We start from the raw sequence: 25,060 nt of genomic DNA on the forward strand, positions 1-25,060 counted from the left end.
TAGAATAGTTTTCCAGATATTCAACTTCTAGATCGCTGAAGGGAATCAGTTAAGATGGGGTGAAGGGAGGAGGGAGGGTGAAGATGGGGTGACTTAGCATAATAGGGTCTCAAGAGCGATCAGAAAATACCACAGTAAGTTCATAAGTACTGCAAACACCTGAGCGCAAGCTGTCGGTAAGAGGTCCCAATAGAAGGGACAAACACAACCTTTTTTGCCTCCGTGCTTGATCAAAAAAAAAGAATCCCTGATGTGGGTGCTTATTCTTCCTGGAATTTAGCACAATGTAAAGTATCTGTAATTGTTGCTAGCATTACTACAAATACATGTGCTTGGTGCCTTGCACAATTGTCACTTCATAACATAACATAGCAAAAGATAACAAAACATAACCTAACGTAACATGTTAATTTGGTATCCAGTAAAAATGTAGCCAACAGAAATGTAGTCAGTGAAAAGGTCATGGTGAAAATACCTCTGCAGTGAAAAAGTAGTAAAAAATGTAGCTGAATGGTAGCCAAAAATGTAGTGCTGCTTGGCTAATAGTTAGGGTTAAGGAGGGTTTAGTGGGCTTGTGATTGCCTGGCTTAGGGTTAGGATAGGGGTTATGGAAAGGATAGGGATTAGGGTAAGGATAGGGGTTAGAATAAATATGTTGGGGTTTAATTAGTGGTTAGGGTAGATTAAGTGTCAGGATAAGTGTTAGAGTATGTTTTTGGATCAGTATTAAAGAAAGGTATACAGAGTTTGGAAAGGGCTGGTGATGTTAGCGTAGGATAGCAGTTATGATAAACCTAGTGGTTAGGGTAAAGTAAGCATTAGGGTAAGGTCAGTATTACAGCAAGGGTTTGGGGAAGGGCAAGGGCTAGGAATTTGTGGTGAACTGGAGATGGGGTTGGAGATAGGTTCACTGTTCATTTTCTATTTATTTTGCATACAGTAATATGCAAAAAAAATACTTTAGCGTGCCGAAGGGTTAGTGTTCTGTGAGAGGGTTGTAATTAGAATTAGGGGAAGGTTTATAAATAGAGTTAGGATGATTGTGGATGTTTCATTTGAGGTGTGGGTCATATTTAGGGTTACAGCCTTGTACCTTTGTGTATTTAAAAATAGCTTTTTAGGCAACCTTATTACTGGCAGCATGTTCACACTTTACATTGCTTGTGTTGAATGACTACATTTTTTTTAAATGACTTTTTGCTGACTACATTTCCACATGACTACCTTTTCCTAGGGACATTTTTACAAAGAACCGTTTATTTAGGATGAACACCCTTGGCACTGATAACAGATACTTCCCCAGAGGACGTTTCTCACCTTGCGTTCTATAAGTGTGCGCTCTCCGTTCTGCCGCGCCGGGCAGGGGGGCGTCATTGATGGCTCCGTACCGCCGAGTTCCTTCACTGGTGAGGGCCGGAGTCCAGACCGGCTGCGACTCCTACTTTTCAGGTAAGTCTTATTTGGTGAAAAGAATGTCTTAGTTTGGCTTTGCACTAGTAACCTTCTCGCTTCTTCTTGCAGGTGCTTAGAGATGCGATAGAGGCCGGAGCCGAGTTCGAGAAGGTAAGATGGTACGCCAAGCAGCGCTGATAGCGTCCTTGCAAATGGCTAACCTGTGTTATTGTTTGTCCTACAGGTCGAGAAGATCCCAAGAGAAAAGGTTCCCTGGAATCCTTGGAGACGAAAAATGTCTTGACGATGATGGAAGAGGACGATGAGCATTGGGCGAATCAATCACTGAAGGACACTGCAGAGCAGGTAAGGAGGGCGATGGTTCTTGCTTTGGACAACTTCGATTCCCAGAGGATGCTGCAAAGCAGGTAAGGATGGCGATGACACATGAGGTCAGGATGCAGAGCAGGACCTGGTGAACGTCACGCTGCAAAAGCAGAATAACGCTAAGCACGTGCTCCTGATTGGGCGTGGTTTAAATAGCCAGGTGGTATCCCAGGTACCTTCGGGGCGGGCCCCGCCCTGGATGCTAGACCGCTGAATGCAGTTCCCCAGTATTCTACATGGGGGCGGCCATACTTGCCCATTGCCCATTGAAACTCTGTCCCTGCATGTGTCTCCGATGCCGACAGCGCCAGGACTGACTCCAAGGAATCCAAGGAGGGCCTAATAAGGTCCTTAGGGCCCTGTATGCACTCGGTGGGGATGAGATCATGACACAGATGCCCTTTTGACAGCTGCTGTGACAGCTAAGTCACTTCAGCATAGGGGCTGCATTTAAAGTCTGCACCTCTGTTCTAAAACCACATAGCCATGAGGGATTACTATTATGGTGGCAGTTTAATCTTTAAATATAAAGCCATGTCTGAGGTTAGGGTATGGGGGATAGAAATTCAAATAACTATAAGAAGCCACATCAGATTTATATCAGTCATGTGTTAACACTGTGAGCCCATGAAAGCTGTGGAAGGATTGTGTGAATTCTAATCAGACTGCCAGGCCCTGTCAGTCTGTGGGTAAAGAAACTGAAATACTGTGCCTCTCCTTTGATCCTTTGTGAGGTCTGGTAACACCTCTCTCCAGCAGGACAGTCTCCCAGCAGGAGCTGTCCTGGGAAACAGAAATCAAATGGCACACCCTACACAAATGGACTTGACTCTCACCAGTGTGTTGCATACCAAATGGCTTTTGGTGCTCTCGGTCTGAGAAAGGGGTGGATTTAGTATAGTCAGGAAGAGTTCAGGACAAGTGGTAAAGTGTTCCACTGTGTTGTTTCCCTCTGTAACTCTCCTTCCTTCCTTTCTCTTTCACTGCCTTTAGCACAAAGCACCTGATGCAAGAAGGCAAAGACCACTTATAACAAGGAAAATCACCTGTGGACTTTTACCTATGCAAGAAAGTGACTCCCACTCCTTCTTTGATTAATTTCTATGCTGCAACACTTGAAGAAGATTTTGTTTGGGTCCTTTTGGGAGAGCAGTCCTTTCCAAAGTCCTTCAATGGTGAGGTGAAGACAAGTGTTCCAAGTCAGAGGCAAGCTCTGCTCTCTACCCATCCCCACAGGACATTGGGTGTGACCTGCAGCTGGATCAAGACCTGCCTCTCTGCAAGCTGCACTGTTACCCAGGACCTCACTGGAGATGAATGGCCGCAGCAGGTGTTTGACAGCTTCCCCCGTGTTTTAAAGGACAAGAACAAGGACCTATCTTGTCCCTGAGCCCCTGCATTGGGACTCACAGCAAACTGATGACCAAATCAACCAGGGTTCTTGTGTTTCCCCCATCAAGCCACTTCAAGCCATGTTTCAAGCAACATTCAACACATTGGAACCCCCAGGACCCTCCTGTTCTGCTTATAGCACTCTCCTAATCTTTGACCTGACACAGATCCAAGAAGCTTGATTTGCTGCTGTTGAACTGCCAAGAACAGCAAAAAGGTATTATTGACTTCTTATTTCCCCACTGGTCCAACTTTAGGTCCTAAAGACCAGTTAGCTCACTTTCGTTCACAAACAATACATCTTTTTATGAACATTGTGTTTTTTTATTGCCTTTTGCCCTTCATTCATTACACAAAGTGCTGTATGTTTATATCTTTGCATATTCTGTGTTCTTTTCACAGGTGTGGGTTTTTGTATTGTTGGTCTTTTAAGTTATTATTACATATGATGTGTTTAATTAAAGTGTATATATGTTTACAGAACATATCTTCCTTAATTTATAATGTTGTACTTTGCTGTTTGGGTTGCTACTGTTCCCCATTCACACCGCTCTTAAGAGTGTAGCTTGCCCTTGGCCAACGTTACACAAAAGGAAAAAGAGGTATATCTCTTAACTGTGACTGTTTCGGGGTCACTCTTGTTTTGAAGAAGTCTGATGGCTGAGTGGGTGGTTTAGCCACTACTCATCCTTGTAAATAGTTTCTTCGCACTTTGGCAATCCCACTCTGGGATTGGCTTAGTGTGTACTCTGGTAGTTTCTCTGTGTGCTTATTGTCATTCCAGTGTCAGCAGTGTGCCTGCCCGGTCCGGATCAGGATTGCAGACTATGCATTTTTTTTCATGCAGGGTGCTCAAAATATGCGTTTTGGAAAAATCACACCATTCGTTTTCTGTCAGAAAAATGAAAGTGTTACTAGTGTTATTAGTGGTCCCATAATTTGTGGTAGCTTTCACAACCAAACTTCCTTAATGCCCTAAAAACAATACCCTATTTTAAAGTTTAAAGGTCAGTTGTGATTACGAGCTTGCTTCACATGCTGCTTTTGCATCGGCGGCTCCCCAGGCATGGAATACTTTAATGCCCTTATTGAGAGTTATTGCATCCACTGAGGTTTTCAACAAAAAGCTGAAAACAGTTCTCTTCTCTTAATCTCTCTCTGATCCTTAAAACTGTCCCGCTTGTCCCCGGAGTATTCTAAATTACCTGCTATCTGACCCGCTTTTTGCGGCCTGCTCTGTTTGTATGTTAAGCGCCCTTAAGCCTTTGGGTACCTGGTGCGCTATATACATTCCGAAACATAAACAAACATAAACATGTGCCCCAGGCTCGGACTGGCCATTAGGCCAATGCTAGAGCAGGGCAGTTTTTTGGAGGTTAAAATGGGCCAATTTGATAAGTTACTTCACTCTGCATCTTGTAGTTTTGAACAACGCTACTAAACAGATATGCTTTAAAACGTATTATTTGCAGCACATTTTACCACTCTCCCTCTTGAGTTCTACCCGACCAGTCTGACCCAAAAGGAAGAAATTGCCATTTGTGAATTAGGGCCGCTTTTTTATTGACGCCCGGGCCAAATTTATGCGCCAGCCCCATCGTGTCACCATCGCTAGTATGTTTGGGAATAAAGTCTGTGGTGAGAGTTGCTGTACGTAACGTCACAGCAGCTCAGCCCAACCTTCTTCTTAACAAAAGACAACTAATACCGGTAAAGGGAAGTGTCAGAAAACAGCCAATTTCACTTCTCTGAGACGTGATGAGCTCAGCCCGCCTGTGGGAACACACAAGGTGCCTCTGAGCAATCACAAACACGACCTTGCTGCCTCCCATGAAGCCACGCGCTAGGTAAGCTTATCTCTCTACTAACTTTCCCGCTTATCTTTTATGCACTTGAATAAAACTGTCACAGGTAAGATATCAAGCATTTGTAGCCTCCCACAAACTCTCTGCCATTTTATATTCCAGTGTCTTACTCGGCAAATCCGGTTGAGTGCAACATCATTTTACTGAATATTTTATAATCGATTTAATCACCAACAACTGTCGTTTTTTGTTTTTTTTAAACTGGGTGAACGACTACCGAAATCAAGTACAGATCTGAACTTTAAGGAGACCCTGGGAGGAATGTAACACGTGTTTTTGAACCTGGTGGTGCAAAGTAACATAATCGTGTGAAATTGCCTTCAAATAAAAAAAAGTGAATGCAATTTTTTTTTTAAATAACTGTGGTGAGGATGATACAAACATCAAGATTTAGATCATTGATTGACTTTTCTCTTTCTTTATTAATGAAGAGTTCCATGATTTGTGAATGTATTTGCTTTTGGGAAAGGTCGGCATAAAGCTAACTGTAACACACTCAGTAAAAAAAAGGGCCAGGTTTACATCTGGCAGCTCTTATGGCCGACTGATAAAGTCATTATTTTACAAAACATTGCATACCATCTAAAGTTCCCAGCCTGTATTTGAGCTAGGCTGCTCTTTGAAGCACTCTATCAACACGCTATTAAGCCCTAATGTGAACTATACACAGAATGTCCCAATGAATGTTATGTTATGTTATCCAATTCTATTAAGCGCTTGTTCGCCAGAGGACATCTTGGCACTAGGAAACAACCAGAAAACCATCAACTTCTGCCTAAAAGAAGAGGCCTAAATTCCAAATGACTCCGGGAAGCTCTAAGCACAAAGGGCAGAGCATTCCACAATTTACCAGCAACGATAGGAAAAGGCCAGCCTCCCACTCGAGAAAGACGAAACCTAGGGATCACCACCAAACAAGCCTTGGCAGAGCAAAGATCTCGGCCAGGACAATAGTGGGACATATTTGTCCCGGTATACACTGCTCACTGCTGATTGAAAGCTTGATGAGCTAATCAGAGAGCCTTGAATTCAATACGCCTGGCTACTGGAAGCCAGTGCAAGGAGCGAAGGACTGGCAAAGTGTGAGTACCGTAGGGAGAATTTGTCACAATTGAGGCTGGTAAATGTTGCAATACCTGGAGACGATGGATCAGTCCCACTGGTTGAGCCAGTAACAGGCCATTGCAATAATCCAGTTGACTAAGCACAAGAGCAGCCACTACTGGAGGACGAAGGTGACTAGGTAGAAAAGGAGGAACCGTCCAAAGTATCCTCAGCTGAAAATGGCCAGCTTTACAAACTACACCCTTGTCTCGGGAGGATAGCTCAGCAGCAAACCTCTGGGTATTAAGCGCGTTATAAATAACCTATCATATCATATGACTTAACTGAGGAGCCATGACTGTGGCTACCGCCCTGAACAGGTCTCCCATGTTTATGTCCTGCAAACGGCACTATCCCAAAACTAATTTTTATAGCCGTTTTTAAAACCTCTGAAAGTTCTTGTTTTTATGCTACGTTTTTTTAAACATAGTTTTAAATGTTTAATGTTTGTAGGTATTTTTAAGCCATGTGCCGCTTTACTCATGCACAAAAGCACAATCGAAAGAAGTGTTAAAAAAATCCAGTTCCAAACTATTATTCTCTAGTGTCATTTATTAAGCACTGACATTTGCATCTATCGACTGTAACAATGCCTTCTTTGCACTCTTTCGCTGATACAAATGAAGCATTTTCATGTGTCCGTCAGAGCAAATGACATTGCAAAATTTCCCTGCCCTAATTCAAAATTTCCCAGCATCAGTGCAAATTAGGTATTCTGATCCGAAGTGATAGTTAATTGCACCCTTTGGTATACTGCGCTGTGCTTATCCTTTCTTTTTTCTTAATGTGATGTTTAAATGTAGTCAAGGAAAACATACAGTGGGACTCATTCACAAACGTTTGTTCAATGCGCATGCCATTGGCACATGTTAGGCAACAACATCCCTGGGCTTGATTACATACATTGCACGGGTGTTCTGCAATTTTGCACCAGGGACAGGTATTGATCACCAATATTTGTACAGATCAAAAAGTGCAAAATGCTTTTCTTGCATCAGCCAGCCAGAGCGGGTGTCATATCTGCATGGCTCGCTCAGTTTCATTAACTTTTTGCACGGGTAAGTTATTGCAAATTGCCCTTCTGCTGGGCAAAGCTGTCCATCACTGTTACCACAGAATTGCGGGACGTGGGTGTCATTGGGGAGTGCATCCCAGAGTCAGATAGGGGTGCAGCTGTTTCTACTTCATCTGGCCTCCTGTGCTGGAAGCCAGGTCCAGGGAAAAGCACAATGCTGACAGGGTTATGCACATATCCCGGTTAAAACTTCTCAGCATCCCAAAGAAACGCTCATGCTTGTGATGGGTGTTTACATTATGTTCTTGTCATTTTTCCACCTCTGAAACCACGATGGAATTGTTCAAATAGCCATTTTCAATGATGCCCCCTTTGAAGCCCTTTAATGTAAATGTGTTTACTGTCGGTATGCAAGGGAACTGGCCCAGTCTGCACTCACGTGGGTTCAATTGTCTCATATATAGATGTCGGTAATACGCCTCTACCTATTTGTGCATGGATGCAGAGGTGGACTTGGAACCCAAAGAGGCTCCGGAAATCATTTTCAAAGTGGCCCTATAATACACCTTTCCAGCAAGCCCAACCCTTTTCCTATGGGAACATTTGGAAATAAAATGGGTTACCATACAAAAGAGGGCCAGGGTGCTGAGGCCTACAGGGAATTCTCCAGAGTTCCCTATTGTCGATTCCATGGATGGGGAGTCTGCGGGTCGCCTGTGTTTGCAGCTAGCCTGCACATATACGATTCTCTATGTTGTGCAATGCTTCCTTAGGGCGCCATTATCAAAAAAGGGCCATATTCATGGATTTGTTTGCATGGTTCAAAGTGACTTTGCACTGCTGAAAAGTGACTTTGCACTGCCGACACAAACCCTGATTCATGGAACCGTGCAAAGTGTATTTCTACTGTGCAAATTCAGTGCAAAATCAGTACAGTCATTTTTGCAGTGCAAAATTACTTTGCACTGACTTTGCTCTGCAAAAATAAACTTTGTACAGTTCCATGAATAAGGGTTTATGTCGGCAGTGCAAGTGCAATGTCACTTTTCAGCAGTGCAAAGTCACTTTGAACCGTGCAATACTTTCCATGATTGGGGCCCATAGTGTTTGCAAATTGTGCTCTCATTCAACCATGTCACGACAGTGGAGTTTGAAAGTTATATTCTATTGTCATGATGTCACTACAACAGAACATCATAGCTGCATCCCTAGGAATCAGAGAACACCCTGTACCCTTTTCTAATTTTCCTATCGTGATGCCCCACAGTGTGTTGGCCGCAAGTGTGCCTTTTTTTTAAGGCCATGGCTCCCACGTGAAATTAGGACTTCGGAAGTGTGGGAGCAGTGGTACAGTAGCACTGGCAGGCTTGCATCCTGCCCACAGCTGGCAAGCTGGGGGAGACGGAGGTGTGGAGAAGCTCAGGAAGGGGTGGGGCGAGGGTATCCCAGGCCTCATCATTATTAGGGAAGTGGCTGAGAGTGTGAAGATACCAGGTTGTACTTTATTTGTGTGAGTGGGCGAACATAACGGAGGTGGTACGAGAAGGCCGGGCAGCAGGTATCGTTTTTCTTTTTGAGGGGAGTGAGTGTCAGGACCCAAGGTCGTGTGGGTGCTCAGCAGGAGATGCTGAGGAGGTTGTGGGAGAGGTGCCTATCTATGTTGTGTATGCTTCACTGAAAAAAAACCTTTTTGCCCCCACCTACCCATGTAACAGCCTCCCTCGACACCATTTTATGGCTTTTCCCCTCTACGTCTGTTATTAGCACCTCAGGCGGAAAGAGAGTACCTAGGTTGGCCTCCTCAAGGGCTTTAGAAATATAGTCCAGCCAGGGAATTTTTTACCAGCCCCCATTTCCCAATACAGATCGAATAATAAAATCGCAGATGGAGGCAAATTCGTTTGCCCATAGCCGGATCCAGAACAGAATCGGGGCCAACGCCCACAGGTCTTCCCAAAACTCCATTCCCAATTCACAATGAATTAAATACTTGCAGCAGAGTTTGGGAGGCCCAACAGTCTCCTGATGAATTTGTTCTCTTTTATTTGCATTTCTTCAGCCCTCTGGAAGCCCCATATTGGGGCACCATACATGGTGACGGCCATTGCTTGGGCACTGTAGATCTTAGATATCACTTCTAATGGTTCTCCCTCACACCGTGACATAAAGCGGAAAAATGCCCCCAGTTTGCTGGCTCATTTTCATAGATTATTTAGCCAAATGTGCCTTTCCAGATAGGAGTTCCGAGAAGCTTAACCCAAGGTAGTCAAATACCTTTACCCTGGGTATCACCTCTCCCGCACATAACATTGATCTCATAGCCGCAGGCCGTTTCCTGCCCACACACGCCATCACAGCAGATTTTTTGGTGTTTATTTTTAGACCCAATTCGCACATAAATGTTGTGTATGCATTAATCAGGGTCTGAAGAACTCTTGGTGTTCTAGCAATCAATACTGTGTCATCTGTGTATGCAAGAACAGGGAAAGCCCTTCCCCCCAAAACCAAAAAGTCATCAAAAATGTTAATGAGGAATCCAGAAAGACCATTTATATACAAACAAAAACATATGGGGGCCAGCACACAGCCATGCACCACACCACATCTGACACTGAAGCAGGCCGTGCAGTGACCACCCGGTCCATTGCGCATGCATGCCTCATTATCCATGTGGATGTCGACCAACACCCTCAAAATATCCCCCGGACAACCCAGCGACCCGAGCGTGGCCCAGAGCTATGCCCTGTCTACCTTGTCAAAGGCTGTGCTCAGGTCCATAAATGCCAAATACACCGGCTCACCCTTACAAAAGACCGAGTTGGCCACTAACAGGTACACATTTAAACTCTGTTCCATGGTCCTTACACCTGACCGAAACCCAAACTGAATATCAGAAAGGATAGATTATTCTGTCAGCCAGGATTCAATACGTGCCAACAACACTCTTCCAAATATTTTTAAGGAGGAGTCCAACAGTGAAATTGGCCTATAGGCCCCAGGGTCCGCCATGTCCCACTTTTTAAAAATGGGGAAAATGATGGCCCTTGTCCATGAGCTGGGGTAATTACCGGATTTCATGCAGGCATTGAACACTAACGTTAGAAGCGGTGCCCACAAATCCACGGGGTCCTGAAACATATCCGCGGGAATCATATCCGGGCCTGGTTCCTGGTTATGGGCCTGTTGAAGTATGGCCTTCCCGACTTCCTCGACTACAAAATTTAGGGGGATGCCGCTATTTCTACAGGCCCCTCAGTTAGAGAAACCCCAAAGAGACTCCCAAAATGCTTTATCCAGGCTCCTTCCTCCACATATGTCCCACTACCTGCAAGGGTTCCACACCCATTTGGGCCACCCTTCACAAACTCCCAGAATGCCTTCTGATCCCTTCTTTTAGCGGCATCCAGAAAGCCTTCCCAGGCCAACCCTTCAATTTCCTTTTTCCTCCGACTGAGCTCACTCTCATACTGAGCTCTCACCTGAGTTAATGCTCTTCTACTGGAAGCCGGGTCCTTAAGGATCAATAATAACGCTCGCTTAGCTTCTTTACATGCCTCGTCAAACCAGCCCTTCTGAGAAGATCTCCCCTTAGCCTTAATTGCTTTTATAAACTTGGTTGTTAGAGCCCCCTCTAGTTCTACAAATCTGTCTACAACCAACTTTGCAGATAGGGTATCCCCCAGAAGATGCCCCATAAGGGGTGCATTCTCCATGATCGATTCATAGTGCAATTTCTCCTCTACAATAGTCCCCCATTTGATTCTTCTGGATCCATTGATCACCCCTTTTATTGGGCAGGGTGCCACATCCCGTGAGACCCTTGCCCCCAACAGACCCACAAAAGACAGACAAATAGGGTGATGATCACTATTCACATTAGGGATCACCTCAAATCTTGTGGCACGTTCCCATAAACCCACCGAGATGCAAAAATAATCTATTGTCGAGGAGCCCATATGGTTACTGAAGGTCAATTTACCCGGAATTTCTGGGGCTAGGCGGCCATTAACTGTGTGCAACCCCCATTCCAACAGCCAAGAATACATCTGCAAAAAAGGAGACAAACCCATTAAGATGTGGGGTATCCACCGCCCAGCGTCCAGGTTTCCTGTAAGAATACTACCTCATTCCCTTGGAGTAATTCAGCAATGGGGCCATTGCTCAATTTTCCCAATGAAACTGCAATGTTCCATGAGAGTAGACGGAACTCAACCGGTTTGTCTGCCAAATCTCCACCGGATCGAGTTAGGACATTCTGTTGCTCTAACACACCACTTTCCAAGACTTGGGGCCCAACCGGTGCAACCGTCTGTCAGTGCAGATCCTTACAGGAAGTTAGGATCTCGAACTGATAGGATCCACCATCACTGCTGCCGTTGTGTTTGCTGCTGATTCTGCTTTTCTACCGCCCTATCACAACTCAAAGGGCGGCCTCCCTTAGGTTGCTCACACAAGGCACAAGGCCTACCATCCACCACCCCTTTCGACCCTCCTTTAGCCAGATCATCAAGCTTCAGTGATATGGTTCTAATGGAATCATCCATAATAGCTAATGTATTTAAGATCCCCTCCTTCAAACCACATAGGGATTGCAGTATCATCTGTAGGGGTTTAAGTTTTTCATCCAGAAGGGCTTCCAACCACTCCTTATCCCCCTTGCATGCTGTCGAGGAGTCCAGAGGCAGACTATCAGGCACCTCGCGTATTGGGCTACTCACCCTTGGAATGCCCATCAAGGGTATTTCCTGATCGTGCTCCTGACCTACCCCCTGTCCCCCGGTAGCCCTTCCCTCCTCCCCAACCCACAACCTCTTCTCTGATAGCAGGAGTTCCGGGCCAATAGCCCCATTGTTACCTGATTCAGATCTTCTAAAAGCAGAGCGGCCTCTCTTGAGACACGCTCAGCACCATTCATACAGCTAACAATTTTATTGGCCATCACATCCATATAAGAATCAAGGGATTTTTGTGAGGATGTGGTCATCACCAAGGTTTTCCCTGTTTTACTTGCTTTTACAGTTTTGACATTTTTTGTTTTTTTTGCCCCCCTCCTCGGCCCCCCCCTCCGATCTCCCTTCATCCCCAGCTTTTCTTCTCCCCATATTTCAAATCTTGATAGGCTAAATTGCACTTGGACTTGGACTTGAGATTGAAAATCAACCTATTGGCTCACAATAAGAGCTACTATTCACTCAAAATCCAGCCAACAGATAAAACAAATAAAGTTGGAACAGTGGAACATAAGAGGGAAAAAATAAAGATCTGAAGATCAATAAGGGAATACTTCCGCGACTGTCAATAACTGGTAATCACCCAACCTAGGACAAGCCTTATGGACTACCATAAAACCCTTCCCCGAGCAATGATATATACCACACTTGCCTAACACAGTGAACATGCACTGTAATACTAAAGTGCTATGGTGCTAAAATGAGCAGGGTAAAAAGTCACAAAAGTTCATATGCTCTAAGCCAGTTCTGAAAGCAGTTGGAAAAATCAGTGTGGGCACGTAAACGAAGAAAGGAGGAGAGGGAGAGTATAACTCGCAGCCCCCAAAACAGCTTTCTCCAAAAGGGGGGAGAAGCTAGTTCACAGCCTTCACAGCCCCCCAAATGACAAAACTATTACAAACAGTTACGGACAGCAAATATCATGGCCGCAAAATCCCAGGCTTAGGCACTGCTTAACAAAGAAAAAGGTATTTTCCGTATGGCCACTAATAGCCAGAGCGTCACTTTCTAGCTTTCAAATTTCCAATGTTTCAATGTTTCAATGTTCCAGTGTTTTCCGCGTAACGTGGCAATATACAAAGCATGTGGCCGTAAATAATGCAAAGGGTTTGGGAACGCCCGACAGTTTAAGGAGCTGCCTGTCATGTTGACGTATCCTGGACGACGGGGGCGGGAGGGACCCGGGGCGGGAAAAGAAGGGAAGTGACGTGGGAGGGGCGGGGCAAGTTAGTTACAGTTGAGGCACGAATAAAGAAGGAGGTTTAATAGCATCTCTCCGTGTCGGCCTTGTTATTGCCGCGACCTGCATGCGCGCTTATCCCTAGGCCGGGGATACGACAATGGCGACGAGGATGGGATTCTGAGAGGCAGGTCCCCGGAGACGAGCGCCGTGCATCGACACGCAACAGCGACGAGAACGCCCGCTGACCGACGCCCACAGCAACCCAGAAGCGAAGGGTGTCGCCGCAGCGTGGGGGGCGTCGCGGAACCGGACAGGAACCTGGCAGACAGGACGGAGAGAAGATCTGGGCCGCGACGGTGAGCACGGAGGAGCAGGCGAGCGCACGTGCGCGTGGTAATACGCGGCAGCGACGGTGCCGGCTCAAGCGAAGGGCCAGGCTCACGCCGGAGCGTCTTCAACAGGCGTGGTGCTCATCGATGGTGCTCGTGCCTTCCAAGGTGGCCATCGCACCACGACAGCGGAAGCCTGCATAAGGAAGCCACGCTCCCAGCGCCATGTCTAATCAGGATGCAAACCAGGGCGCGGGAGCGGCCGGAAATGGGCCCCGAGCACCCGTAGACCAAATGCCAGGTCACATGCCCCACCAACTGCCGGACACACTGGCCGCCCAGATGCCTGGAGCCTTCGACGTGACGGACACGAGCAACATGGGCCCCAGGTGGACCAAATGGATTCGAGACTTTGACCTGTACATGGGGGCCAAGGGGCCAGTAGCGGATGCAAGGCAAGTGTGCCTCCTAAAGCTAGCGGTTGGCTCCGCCACCCGAGATATCATAGACGAGATGCCCCAGGACTCCATAGACTCCATACAAAAATTAAAGGACGCTCTAGCAGTATACTTCGCACCTCACACCAATGTTGACTATGAAAGGCACCTGTTCCACATCACAAAGCAGGCAAAGGGGGAGACCATGGACGCATATGTAATGCGACTCCGCACAAAACTCAAACATTGCGACTTCGCAAACAATTCGAACACTGAAGTCCTCAGATCGCAAATAATATCAGGGTGTGAGTCCCAAACATTCCGCAGGAAATTGCTCCAAAAGTCCCGCACGCTAGAGGAAATACTGGCACTGGCCAGGGTCGAAAGAGCCATTGACTGTCAAGTGGAAAGTTTCGGGAGCACGCCGTTGGGCGAAAGCTTGAACAAACTACATCTAGAGAAAAGGACAGAGGAACTGTTCTGCTACAAGTGTGGATTGGAATATCCACACGAAGGGACATGCCCGGCTATAGGACAACGCTGCACCGGGGATACGACACTGCCTGAGTCCGACTCTCCCCCCCCACCCTTTTGCTGTTCGTAAATATAAAACTGCATTACGGGTGCAGAGTGAGCCCTAATGTCCGTACCTGTCACAGTTCAGTTCTGTTCAGTCTCCACTCCAGTCCACTTTCAGTCCTTTAGGCAGCCATAGACTTTCCACGAGACACGAAGCGTAAGATGGTAAACAACGCTCACAGTGCACCTGCACACGCTGCATGCCGGAGCACGAAGGACAGGAAGGACTCAGCGCGGACTCCACATCCTGCTTATATTTAGAAAGTTTAATGATAAGTTGCCCTCAATGATTAGATTGGACATGTGATGCTCTAGGGCCCCCTGCAAACCTTCACCAGCATAGAGCCGGACACTGGCACCTCTCACTCACTGATTGCGGGAGATGTTGCCTGGTCGCCATTTGCACAGGAGGCTCTGCTTTTCAGGGCAGACGAGGGTTAACCAACTTAATGGAACAAGCATTGGCAATACCAACAGTTTGGGCTTTTGTGTACGCATTGGAAAGTCACTTGCCATGCACTGCCATAGTGTTATTAATTGGTTATCAATGGTAGCAGGTGCAAAATGGCAGAAGTACATGGGCATCTGATAGCCATGCCAGGCTAATGCTTAGTACTTATACACAAGCAAAAACCATTGGCTTGGCCAATGCTTGTTCTTCACAGGGCTTCAATGAAGGACACCCATAGTACTTTTACATTGAGTGGCTGAAGGCAGACCTGGTTAAAACATTGTATTACATCAGTAGCTCATTTACAACTCAAATTAAGTAATTAAGTCCCTTATTCATACAGCATTTTCCAATGGGGTTTTTTGCCATTATAAAACACTTCTGTGAATTAGGCCCTAACTCTATAAGAGTGCTTTAAAAAAATATCAAACAAAGGAAGGGTTACTACTCTTCTGTGCTCACCACCATAGATTCAAACAAGAAAGAACATAATTTATATTTTGAACAAATCCTATTTTGTTTAGCGTGAATAGGCAGCATTGGTTCGAGATTTTGACTCTAGGCCCAATGTCACATAAATTAATTGCTTCAAACAGATGTATCTTCCCAATGCGCCAGACACAAGATATATAGGAGTCCTCTCTCAAAAAATCAACCAAAATTGGCTAATAAACAATTGCACTTTAATTTTCAGCCGCTGCCAACACATGTTTAGCCCTTGAACCACAGGTCTTCATCAGGGAGTTTAGGTTGCTCTCAATCAAAAGCTTGCCACCATTTCTAGATCACTTCTTGCCATTCTTAGTTGGTAAAATTTCTACAATTTGTTGTTCTAGTCCTTGACATAATTGTCAAAATCTTGAAACCTAATAGCTCTGTGTCAACCTCACAAACGTAATTATCACTCAAAAGGACAAAATCGATGCTATTTTAAGGGATTAGTTCCCAGCAACACAGGACATCTGTTAGGCTTCAAGGCCTTTCCGTGGCAACAACATGCAGTGTTCTGCTACTACATTTCAAGATTTTGACTATTATTAAATGCCCTGATGAAGACCTGTGGTTCAAGGTTGAAACACGTGTTGGCAGCGGCTGATAATTCAATAACAATTGTTTATTAGCCAATTTTGGTTGATATTTGCTTTGAAAAAACACTGGCAGGGACTTCGAATGCAAAGGTTGATGGTAAGACTTTAACAAAGCCAGCTGAAACTGTTCCCAACAAGAGGGTTTTTGGGGGCGGGAGGAGCAGGAAACTAAGTGGGAATGGCAGTGGCAGATTTAAGGCAAAGGGCCCCGTGGGCAGCACCTGACAGAGGGCCCTAGGTGGGCGGGTCATGGAGGCGGAGCTTAGGGTGGGCGGAGTTAATTGAGGTAACAAGTGCACAATGGCAAACTTTAGGGACAAAAGCTATTTTTTATGAAGTTGTCTTTATTACAGTTGCCTAGGGGTCTGACTAACTGGAAACAGATGGGCCTCCTAAGCAGGCTTTGCTATCAATGGTAATATTGGCGGATGAAGCCTAAAGCTAATGTTGGAAATGAACATGCTTCAAGGCTAATGGCGAAAGAGAATTACTTAAAGCTTTTAAAGAGCGCCCAATTTCCTAGAAAAATGGCTCTAAGAAGTCTAGCTGGATCCAATGTTTGTAATTACAACTCTGGACATTTTTCACAAAAATACAGAACCTTGTGGAAATATGTCTTTAATAAGTACACATTTCGCAGTACAATAAATTCAGTATTGTGCAACCAAAAAAAAACAGTTCCTTGATAGACATTCTTGTGCAATAAGGGAAGTTAAAACACAATTGCCAGCTAAGCTTCATAAAATGATGCCCTACGCATACATAAAAAAATAAAGTGCAATGCTAGAAGTAAATAAATTGCCAGCGCCAACCAAAGGTCCCCAAATTTTATAGGAATACACTGCCTCTTCGTGCCTTTGCCTTTGCAAATGCTTCTATCAGTTTTGATAAATCTAAATTATACACAGTAGCTTGTTCAATTGCCAGAAGCGCCAAGTCACTTAGACGCTTCTGTGTCATGGTAGAGCGCATGTAGTTTTTCACACGCCTTAAAGTACTCATGCTCCTCTCTGCACTTGCAATGCCTATTGGCAGGGTTAAAAATATCCTGCACAGCATGGACATCTCTGGTAAGACATCTTCCAGAGAAGAGGAGATTATAAACTGCAGATAATTTAGCACTGTACTCGTGGGGCATGCACTCCCAGTTTTGACATGTTTCTGAACTTCAAAATAGTAGGTCTGGAATAAGACCAGGTTGCCCAGTAGCTCCGGGCTGAAGACTGAATATTTCTTTAGGAGGAGTTCAACTGGTTTTCCTAGCTCAACACTGCTCAGGCCTGATAACCTTTGGGGCTGTAGGAAGCCAAACAGTTCACTCACTTCTTGGAAGCCATTGCATCGCTCTCTCATTTCACCAAGCATGTTATCCAATACTTCAAAGTATCCTAGTTTATGTTTTTCCAAAGGTGAAAGTGCCACATCCCTTAAAGTTTCTCCATCACGCCTTGGTACACGCCTTTCACGTTGGACAGGGAAATCATTCTGTTCAAGCCCCATTGCTTCCCATTCTTCTCTGGCACATTTAATCAAATCAAAGTAGGCATCATCTGACCTTAAATTCTGAAGCTTCTGTATTGTCACTTTAAAAATTTCAGCAACCAAAAATAGGTCAATTGACTTAGACTGTAAGATGCGTGCCACAGCATCCATAACAGTGAGGACTTTCTGCCACCACAACAAGTTCAGATAAAATACCCAATCCATTGATAAGAGGAGTGTTCTTGCCTTCATTACATCCTCTCCATTACTTCGTTGGGCATGGGCTTCATCCTCAAGGCACTCAATTATGTTCAAAAAGTTCTCTTTCATAGCATCAACTGCCTTCAAACGAGCAAACCAACGTGTTTCACACAGGGCTTTTAAGCGCAATGGAACATGGCGAGGTTTTTTATATTCTTGGCTTGATGAACTAGGTGCGACATCATATAGTTCTTTTTCATTTTCTACTGCACTGGAGGATTCCTCTTGTGGAATTCCGCTGAAGTCTTCTAGATCATCAAAGTTACAAATGTCATCTAGTTGGGAATTTTCCTTTGTAACTATTGAGTCACTTTCCTGGGCAAGCGAAGTAAGGTGTTCATGGTTTTCTGATTTTTTCAATAAAAGTGCCCAGCGACGATTGGAAAATGCAAAGTAAGTGTACACTGATTGTATGACGGCAAAGAAACATTTGGTGGTTGGGCTGGCCCTGTTCTCTGCTGCATGTACCAGAACCAAGTTAATTTGATGAGCAGGGCAGTGTATATAAGGGGCATAGAGATGGTCTCCCAAATAATCTTTAATTTTTGCCTGCAATCCACCCCGTGCGCCCGACATCACACTTGCTCCATCATATCCCTGCCCACATAGATAATTACGATTCAGCCCATAGTCCCCAAAAAGAACATTCACAATGCGGGAACACAATGCAGCTGCATCTGCTTGCTGTATGTCAATGAAAGAAAGAAAGCTCTCATTGATGGTCACATTGTTTTTTTCTCTATCAATATGAACATATCGTACCAATATTGCCATTTGATCTACATGGGATATATCAGTCGTTGAATCGGCAATCAGTGTAAAGAATTTCGCCTCTTTGCACAAATCTAGGATTGACTTCCTAGTCTCCAAAGCAATCATGCTAATGAGCTCATCAGTTATGGTTTTGCTGACATACTTTATACGGCTTTGTGAGTTGAGGTGAGCATTAAAAGTAGGATTGTACCTGGCAATCAACTTAACAACCGTCAAAAAAAGTCCACAGTTGAGACCATCTAGGTTTTCCCGATGACCCCGAAAAGGCATTCCTAAAGTAGACAAACTTCGAACTATGTCTAAAAGAATAGTTAGCACTTCATGCCACTTCTTAGCTTCTTCGGAAATTTGTTTGTCAAGAAATGTTTCAATGCTTTGGTCATTGTTGTAAGCTAAAAAAGCTAAAGTAGCTCTCATGTGCGATTTGCTTTTTGCGTGTAGCATCATTGATTGTCCAAGACGCCGCCAATCATTGAAGCCTTGAACCCACTTTACATGTTTGGCTTCATGGTCACCCAAAAGCCAGCAATAATGGCAATATGCATAGTGTTCTTTGTATGAGTAAGCCAGCCATTTCACTCTTACACTTTCATTTAATGCATTCTTTATGAAATAGGATGAAGAGGAGAAGTGACGCAAACTGGCATTTCTTGGATATTGGCCATCTGCAAAGTCTTTTTCTAGTGGTTGGCATGCACCATGAGAAACCAGAGCACACAGTTCAGCTTTCGTAACATGTTTGTAAAGCGCTTTATCTGTTACAAAAACAGATCTTAATTTATCACCCGGTGATTCCACCTCAGTGATACATTCATTCTCTGTATTATCTGCAGCACTTCCTATTTTCAAATCGGTTACAGAATTATTCTGGAGTACTTTTTGTGGGCTCATGTTTGTGATCACATCAACATGGTCAACATTTTGGTTTAGGTTAGTTGCTATAGTAGCCGTAGCTACCGGTGCACATTCATAGAGCTGTTGAGTGCACGCATACAATGGAAATGCCACAGCAGGTTCACCAATTTGCAGAGCAACTGAGGCCCCAATAGACTTTTGCCCCCCTCTTTCTGTACTCAAGCTCTTCTGACAATCTGTACTGGAAAAACATAATCTCCTCTGTTTTGGATCGCTTGCTGCAGAATTCAAAAGTAGTCGATGCTTATCTTTCCTTTTCAAAGCACCAGACTTGTGCCTGTAGGTGGTGGCCACGTCATTTCGATCCATTCTAGTACTATATCCTGACTGTTTCAGTAGCTGATAACCAATGCGCATGTGTACGTGGCAGGGCAAGTCTTAAAAAAGAAAGAAGAAAAATTGGTCCTTATTAACATGGGCAATGGGAAGACATCACACGAGGTGACATCACAGGAGGTGACATCACAGGAGGTGACATCACAGGATAATTCCTACAGCATGCAGGTTTGTTTTATTGAGGGGCCCGCTGTCCGGCAACTTTTGTTATAAAATAAAATCATCTACTCTCGACACACTAAACTCTAGTTAATGATCATTATTGGTTATTTTGTCAACCATTATGTATAGACATATTCACATACAATAATCGCCCAACCAAAGTTGCCACTGATTTATCAACCTCAGAAGGATGAAAGGCTGAAGTCTCAAGTAACAGTGCTTTGAGGATATTGGGTCAGTTACGCTCCACAAACGGGGGGCAGGGGGGCATGGAGACACAAACGGGGGCCTTGGGGAGGCAGGGGGGCATGGAGACACAAACGGGGGCCTTGGGGAGAGGCAGGGGGGCATGGAGACACAAACGGGGGCCTTGGAGAGGCAGGGGGGCATGGAGACACAAACGGGGGCCTTGGAGAGGCAGGGGGCATGGAGACACAAACGGGGGCCTTGGAGAGGCAGGGGGGCATGGAGACACAAACGGGGGCCTTGGGGAGGCAGGGGGGCATGGAGACACAAACGGGGGCCTTGGGGAGGCAGGGGGGCATGGAGACACAAACGGGGGCCTTGGGGAGGCAGGGGGGCATGGAGACACAAACGGGGGCCTTGGGGAGGCAGGGGGGCATGGAGACACAAACGGGGGCCTTGGAGAGGCAGGGGGGCATGGAGACACAAACGGGGGCCTTGGGGAGGCAGGGGGGCATGGAGACACAAACGGGGGCCTTGGGGAGGCAGGGGGGCATGGAGACACAAACGGGGGCCTTGGGGAGGCAGGGGGGCATGGAGACACAAACGGGGGCCTTGGGGAGAGGCAGGGGGGCATGGAGACACAAACGGGGGCCTTGGAGAGGCAGGGGGGCATGGAGACACAAACGGGGGCCTTGGAGAGGCAGGGGGGCATGGAGACACAAACGGGGGCCTTGGGGAGGCAGGGGGGCATGGAGACACAAACGGGGGCCTTGGGGAGGCAGGGGGGCATGGAGACACAAACGGGGGCCTTGGGGAGGCAGGGGGGCATGGAGACACAAACGGGGGCCTTGGGGAGGCAGGGGGGCATGGAGACACAAACGGGGGCCTTGGGGAGGCAGGGGGGCATGGAGACACAAACGGGGGCCTTGGAGAGGCAGGGGGGCATGGAGACACAAACGGGGGCCTTGGGGAGGCAGGGGGGCATGGAGACACAAACGGGGGCCTTGGGGAGGCAGGGGGGCATGGAGACACAAACGGGGGCCTTGGGGAGGCAGGGGGGCATGGAGACACAAACGGGGGCCTTGGGGAGGCAGGGGGGCATGGAGACACAAACGGGGGCCTTGGAGAGGCAGGGGGGCATGGAGACACAAACGGGGGCCTTGGGGAGGCAGGGGGGCATGGAGACACAAACGGGGACCTTGGGGAGGGAGGGGGGCATGGAGACACAAACGGGGGCCTTGGGGAGGGAGGGGGCATGGAGACACAAACGGGGGCCTTGGGGAGGGAGGGGGGCATGGAGACACAAACGGGGGCCCTGGGGAGGGAGGGGGGCATGGAGACACTCACGGGGGGCTGGGGCAGGAGGGGAGCATGGTCCATGGAGACAGTCACGGGAGCATGGAGACACAAATCCCCACAATAGCTAAACTTACCCGTTGTTTCAGTAGGCAGGAGACAGCAAACACCACTCGACAGCCTCGACTCGAGCAGCACCTTCTCTTCTCAGCTGGGCCCGGGCAATGGAGATTACTTCTTTTTCCTCGTGGGATCACACCGCCGGCACATAACACTGCGTCACTGTGACGTAGACACGTCTCCTGGGCCAGTCCTGGCCCAGGATTGGAATGAACCCGGAGTGTTAAAATGAAAGGGCCCTGTTGTGTGGAAGGGGCGGGGCCCTGTTGTGTGGAAGGGGCAGGCAAGGGGCGGGCCCTGTTGTGTGGAAGGGGCGGGCCCTGTTGTGTGGAAGGGCTGGGGGGGCCCGGGGCGGGGGGGGGCCCGGTCGCCTTTTGTTTGCCTAGCGACCGTTAGATCCGCCTCTGGGGAATGGCCATATGCAGTAGCATGACCATGGACAGTGAAAGGATGGGCTAATAGCCACACAGCACCTACAAGCTTTGTTTCCCTCCTTATATGTCATTTCTTGCTACCTGTATTCCAATGCAATAGTTTCGGTTTATGGGTGGCGCTAAAGCACCACTTAATAGCTTAATAGCCCAAACTAAAAATTGAAAGACAAAAAGGAAACGGATAGGGAAATTTATGAAATGAATAGTGTAATGTCTAAAAAGAACAGGGTAAGAAAAGTGAGAGAAAAAAAATTTGAAAAAAAAGGAAAGACCGTAAGAAATGCAAGGAGTTGAAATGAGATTCAATGCACAAAGAAATAGACGAGCATTAGAAGGCCAAGAAAATGACAACGATTATGTGGAGAATAAAACTGTACCGATAGAATAAAATGAGGTAAAAGACAAAGGTTGTGGCAGGAAAAGAAAGGAGTAGTAACATTGCATAAATGTCTCTAGAAAATAAAATGCAGGAAGAAAAGAAAAAACGGAATGGAAAGAAATCGTCTGATAAAACGTGGGGGAGTAATGATAGCTGGGGTTTGGGGGTTAGGAGTTAACATCCATGTAATATATGGAATGCAATGGCCTCACCTATACGTAAAACGAATATTGCAAGTCAACTTGGAGTTGTATGATCATACAAAAGTACTCAGCAGGCGGGAACGGAAGTCCTCAGCGACTTGCAGTATTTTTATAGCTGACAGCTGGGGATGCTTTATATTACATATACAATAGTCGTTTATATCAGCACCCACTTTTGCTGTACAGGAGGAGCCAGGCCTGTAACATCTTGATTGTCACATTCAAATCCTATTTCCTTAGCATTCTTTTAGCATTTATATAGCACTACGAACCCTCAGGTATCTGAGCAATGGTATATGGGTAAGCCCAATGGCCTCCCTTTTTAAAAATGTTTTAATAATAAACGAAGCAATGCTGAAAAAATACCTTGGTGAGACCTTGACATGATAGGTTATTTATAATGTGCTTAATACCCAGAGATTTCTAAGTGCGGACTCGGGGATCGAACCTGGGTTGCTCTAGTGTTGTCTTGCTTCCAAGGCCAGTACTTGCCCCTTAGCTCTCTTCCAGAGAGGGCAATGAGCGAACTAAAGAAGGTCAGGCCATTGGGGTCTATTGAGGAAATAGCTGGACAGGACAGAGCTTCATGTTCAGATGCAGAAGAAGACACATCTGGCCTTAGCCTTGATATCAAATGATGGTGGCCCACAACAATCCCCTGCAGGGGAGTTGCTAGGTTTGCAAAAGATCCATGGCCACACTAATGGCAGGACTCTCAGGACTCAGGGCTAGCTAGCCTTTTGGTTGTAGCCCCCGAGCTTCTATCCAGGGCTACTACCAAAAGATCCAGGCCTATAGCCAACTCGGCTCCTCCAACAAACGCCTCTGATCCCTTGATTCGCCACCATTTACGCAATACCTGAGACTGATCACGTTTTAGTTATTTAGAATGAAATGCGGTAATGATATGACAGATCTGAGAGTGGACTGTGTTATTTCTGTGGGGTAGAACTCGAAACGATAATGCACTCAGTATGATGAATAGGAGGGCATAGCCTAATTCCCTGTATTGGAAATGTATGGTTTTAGGCAATGCCGCCTGGCCGTTTTGTTCTTATTATCTGCATGCACTGTCCCAGGCATATGGGCCTTGTGTTAGGTGTGCTCTGAAATGGAGGAAGAAATCGATGAAGAACCTGTTTTCTCTAAACGGACAAGCAGGGGGTCTGCTTGTAGTTTTGATACACATTGAGAAGGCAGTCATGTAGACTCTTGATACTAAAATGTTGAAACGACATTTAAGACCAAGGGTGCCATTTTCTGTGTGGATTTCTAATCGATCCGTTCCACTTTAGGAACCATGAGCACTGAAGCACTTTTATGTGGAGCATTTTTATGATAAGAGCTGAATTTATTTAGTTTCATTTAGACATTATTAATATTATTGCATTTCATAGGTTTCATTTTTGGAGTTTGTCTGCAATTAAATGTAACATTTTTGATTGTTTTTTGTGTCGCACTTTGATTGGACCTTTGATCCTAAATAAAGAAGATTGATGATTCCTGGCTCGGATGCCTTTCATTCTTCATGAGAGACAATATTTCACAGGCAAACCTTAGCAGATATTCTTTTTAGCCCCATCCCAGCTTCTCACCTGGGGACCATACCGCACGACTCACCTCGGGCTGAGAATGCACTCTGTACACGAAGCCACCCCAGTTACTCACCTGAGCCCATTCTGGCTCCTATCCTGAAGCCTATCCCCTGCTGTCTCCTTTCCACCAGTTAGGCCCTGATGCTCTTGCAAAGTCAATGCCTTGGTCTTCAAAAAGACCTATCATCGTCAAATCCTCACACAAACACCATATCACTTCCTTACATGAGGTTTATCTGGAAAAACCTCACCTCGGATCCATCCACTGTGCCTGACCTCGGGGCTATAACATGTGCCTCGCTGATGCTGTACCTCCTCTTTGCAGATGTCCGTCTTTGCTTTTAACCTTGAGCTATCCCTGTCATCCCACCTGAAGCCAATCACAGTAGGCAAACTATGTTGGTTCATTTAAAACTTTCATTGGAATTCATCCCAGTCCATTACTATTTTGTATTGTCACACCAGAAAATGTGCCATTTTTATCTTTGCTTTTGTGTTAAATAAAATATGTTTCTCCCCCATAAATTATATCATGAGTATAATAAAAGTTAAGTTCTCTGTGACTTTTAATAACCTTACAATGTACTGTTGCAGGTACAATACTCTGTAAATAAACATGCCCTTCTCCATTCCATGCTGATGAAGATGGCGTGGCCCGTAGTGTCTAACAAAAGTGGAGAACTTTGTGCTGCTCATGCTGCGCTGTGTGAGACAGGCACATTATTAAGAGAGACACACACTCAAAGAGGTTCGTTTTACAACTGTATTTACTAAGGTTCCTGGGTTGGTGTAATACCAGACTGGTCCTAACTCTGAAGGGATAGTTCCCTCAACTGATGTTTCTAATAACTATGCTTGCCCTTACTTTTTACAAAAATGTGATACGAAGTTTTTAAAAAAGGAAAATAATAGTTCAACAGAAAATGAGAAACCAGAGTTGTTTTCACGTGGTCTTCTCACCAGGG

The 25,060-nt window shown here is 45.9% G+C and overlaps 1 protein-coding gene across 2 annotated transcripts in view; it reads left to right on the top strand.

The window, feature by feature from the left end:
* The first annotated feature begins 4,928 nt into the window (after positions 1–4,928).
* Positions 4,929–25,060, top strand: part of LOC138491338 (natural cytotoxicity triggering receptor 3-like) — a 358,708-nt gene continuing 338,576 nt past the window's right edge. For both annotated transcript variants that reach the window (XM_069617817.1, XM_069617818.1), the window contains exon 1: positions 4,929–5,018. In XM_069617817.1, the coding sequence (XP_069473918.1) occupies positions 5,002–5,018 (17 nt within the window). In that variant the 5' untranslated portion in view covers positions 4,929–5,001. The remainder of the gene's footprint in view (positions 5,019–25,060) is intronic.

Source organism: Ambystoma mexicanum, chromosome 10, assembly GCF_040938575.1.
Source record: "Ambystoma mexicanum isolate Mex_15411 chromosome 10, UKY_AmexF1_1, whole genome shotgun sequence".
Classification (NCBI taxonomy): Eukaryota; Metazoa; Chordata; class Amphibia; order Caudata; family Ambystomatidae; genus Ambystoma; species Ambystoma mexicanum.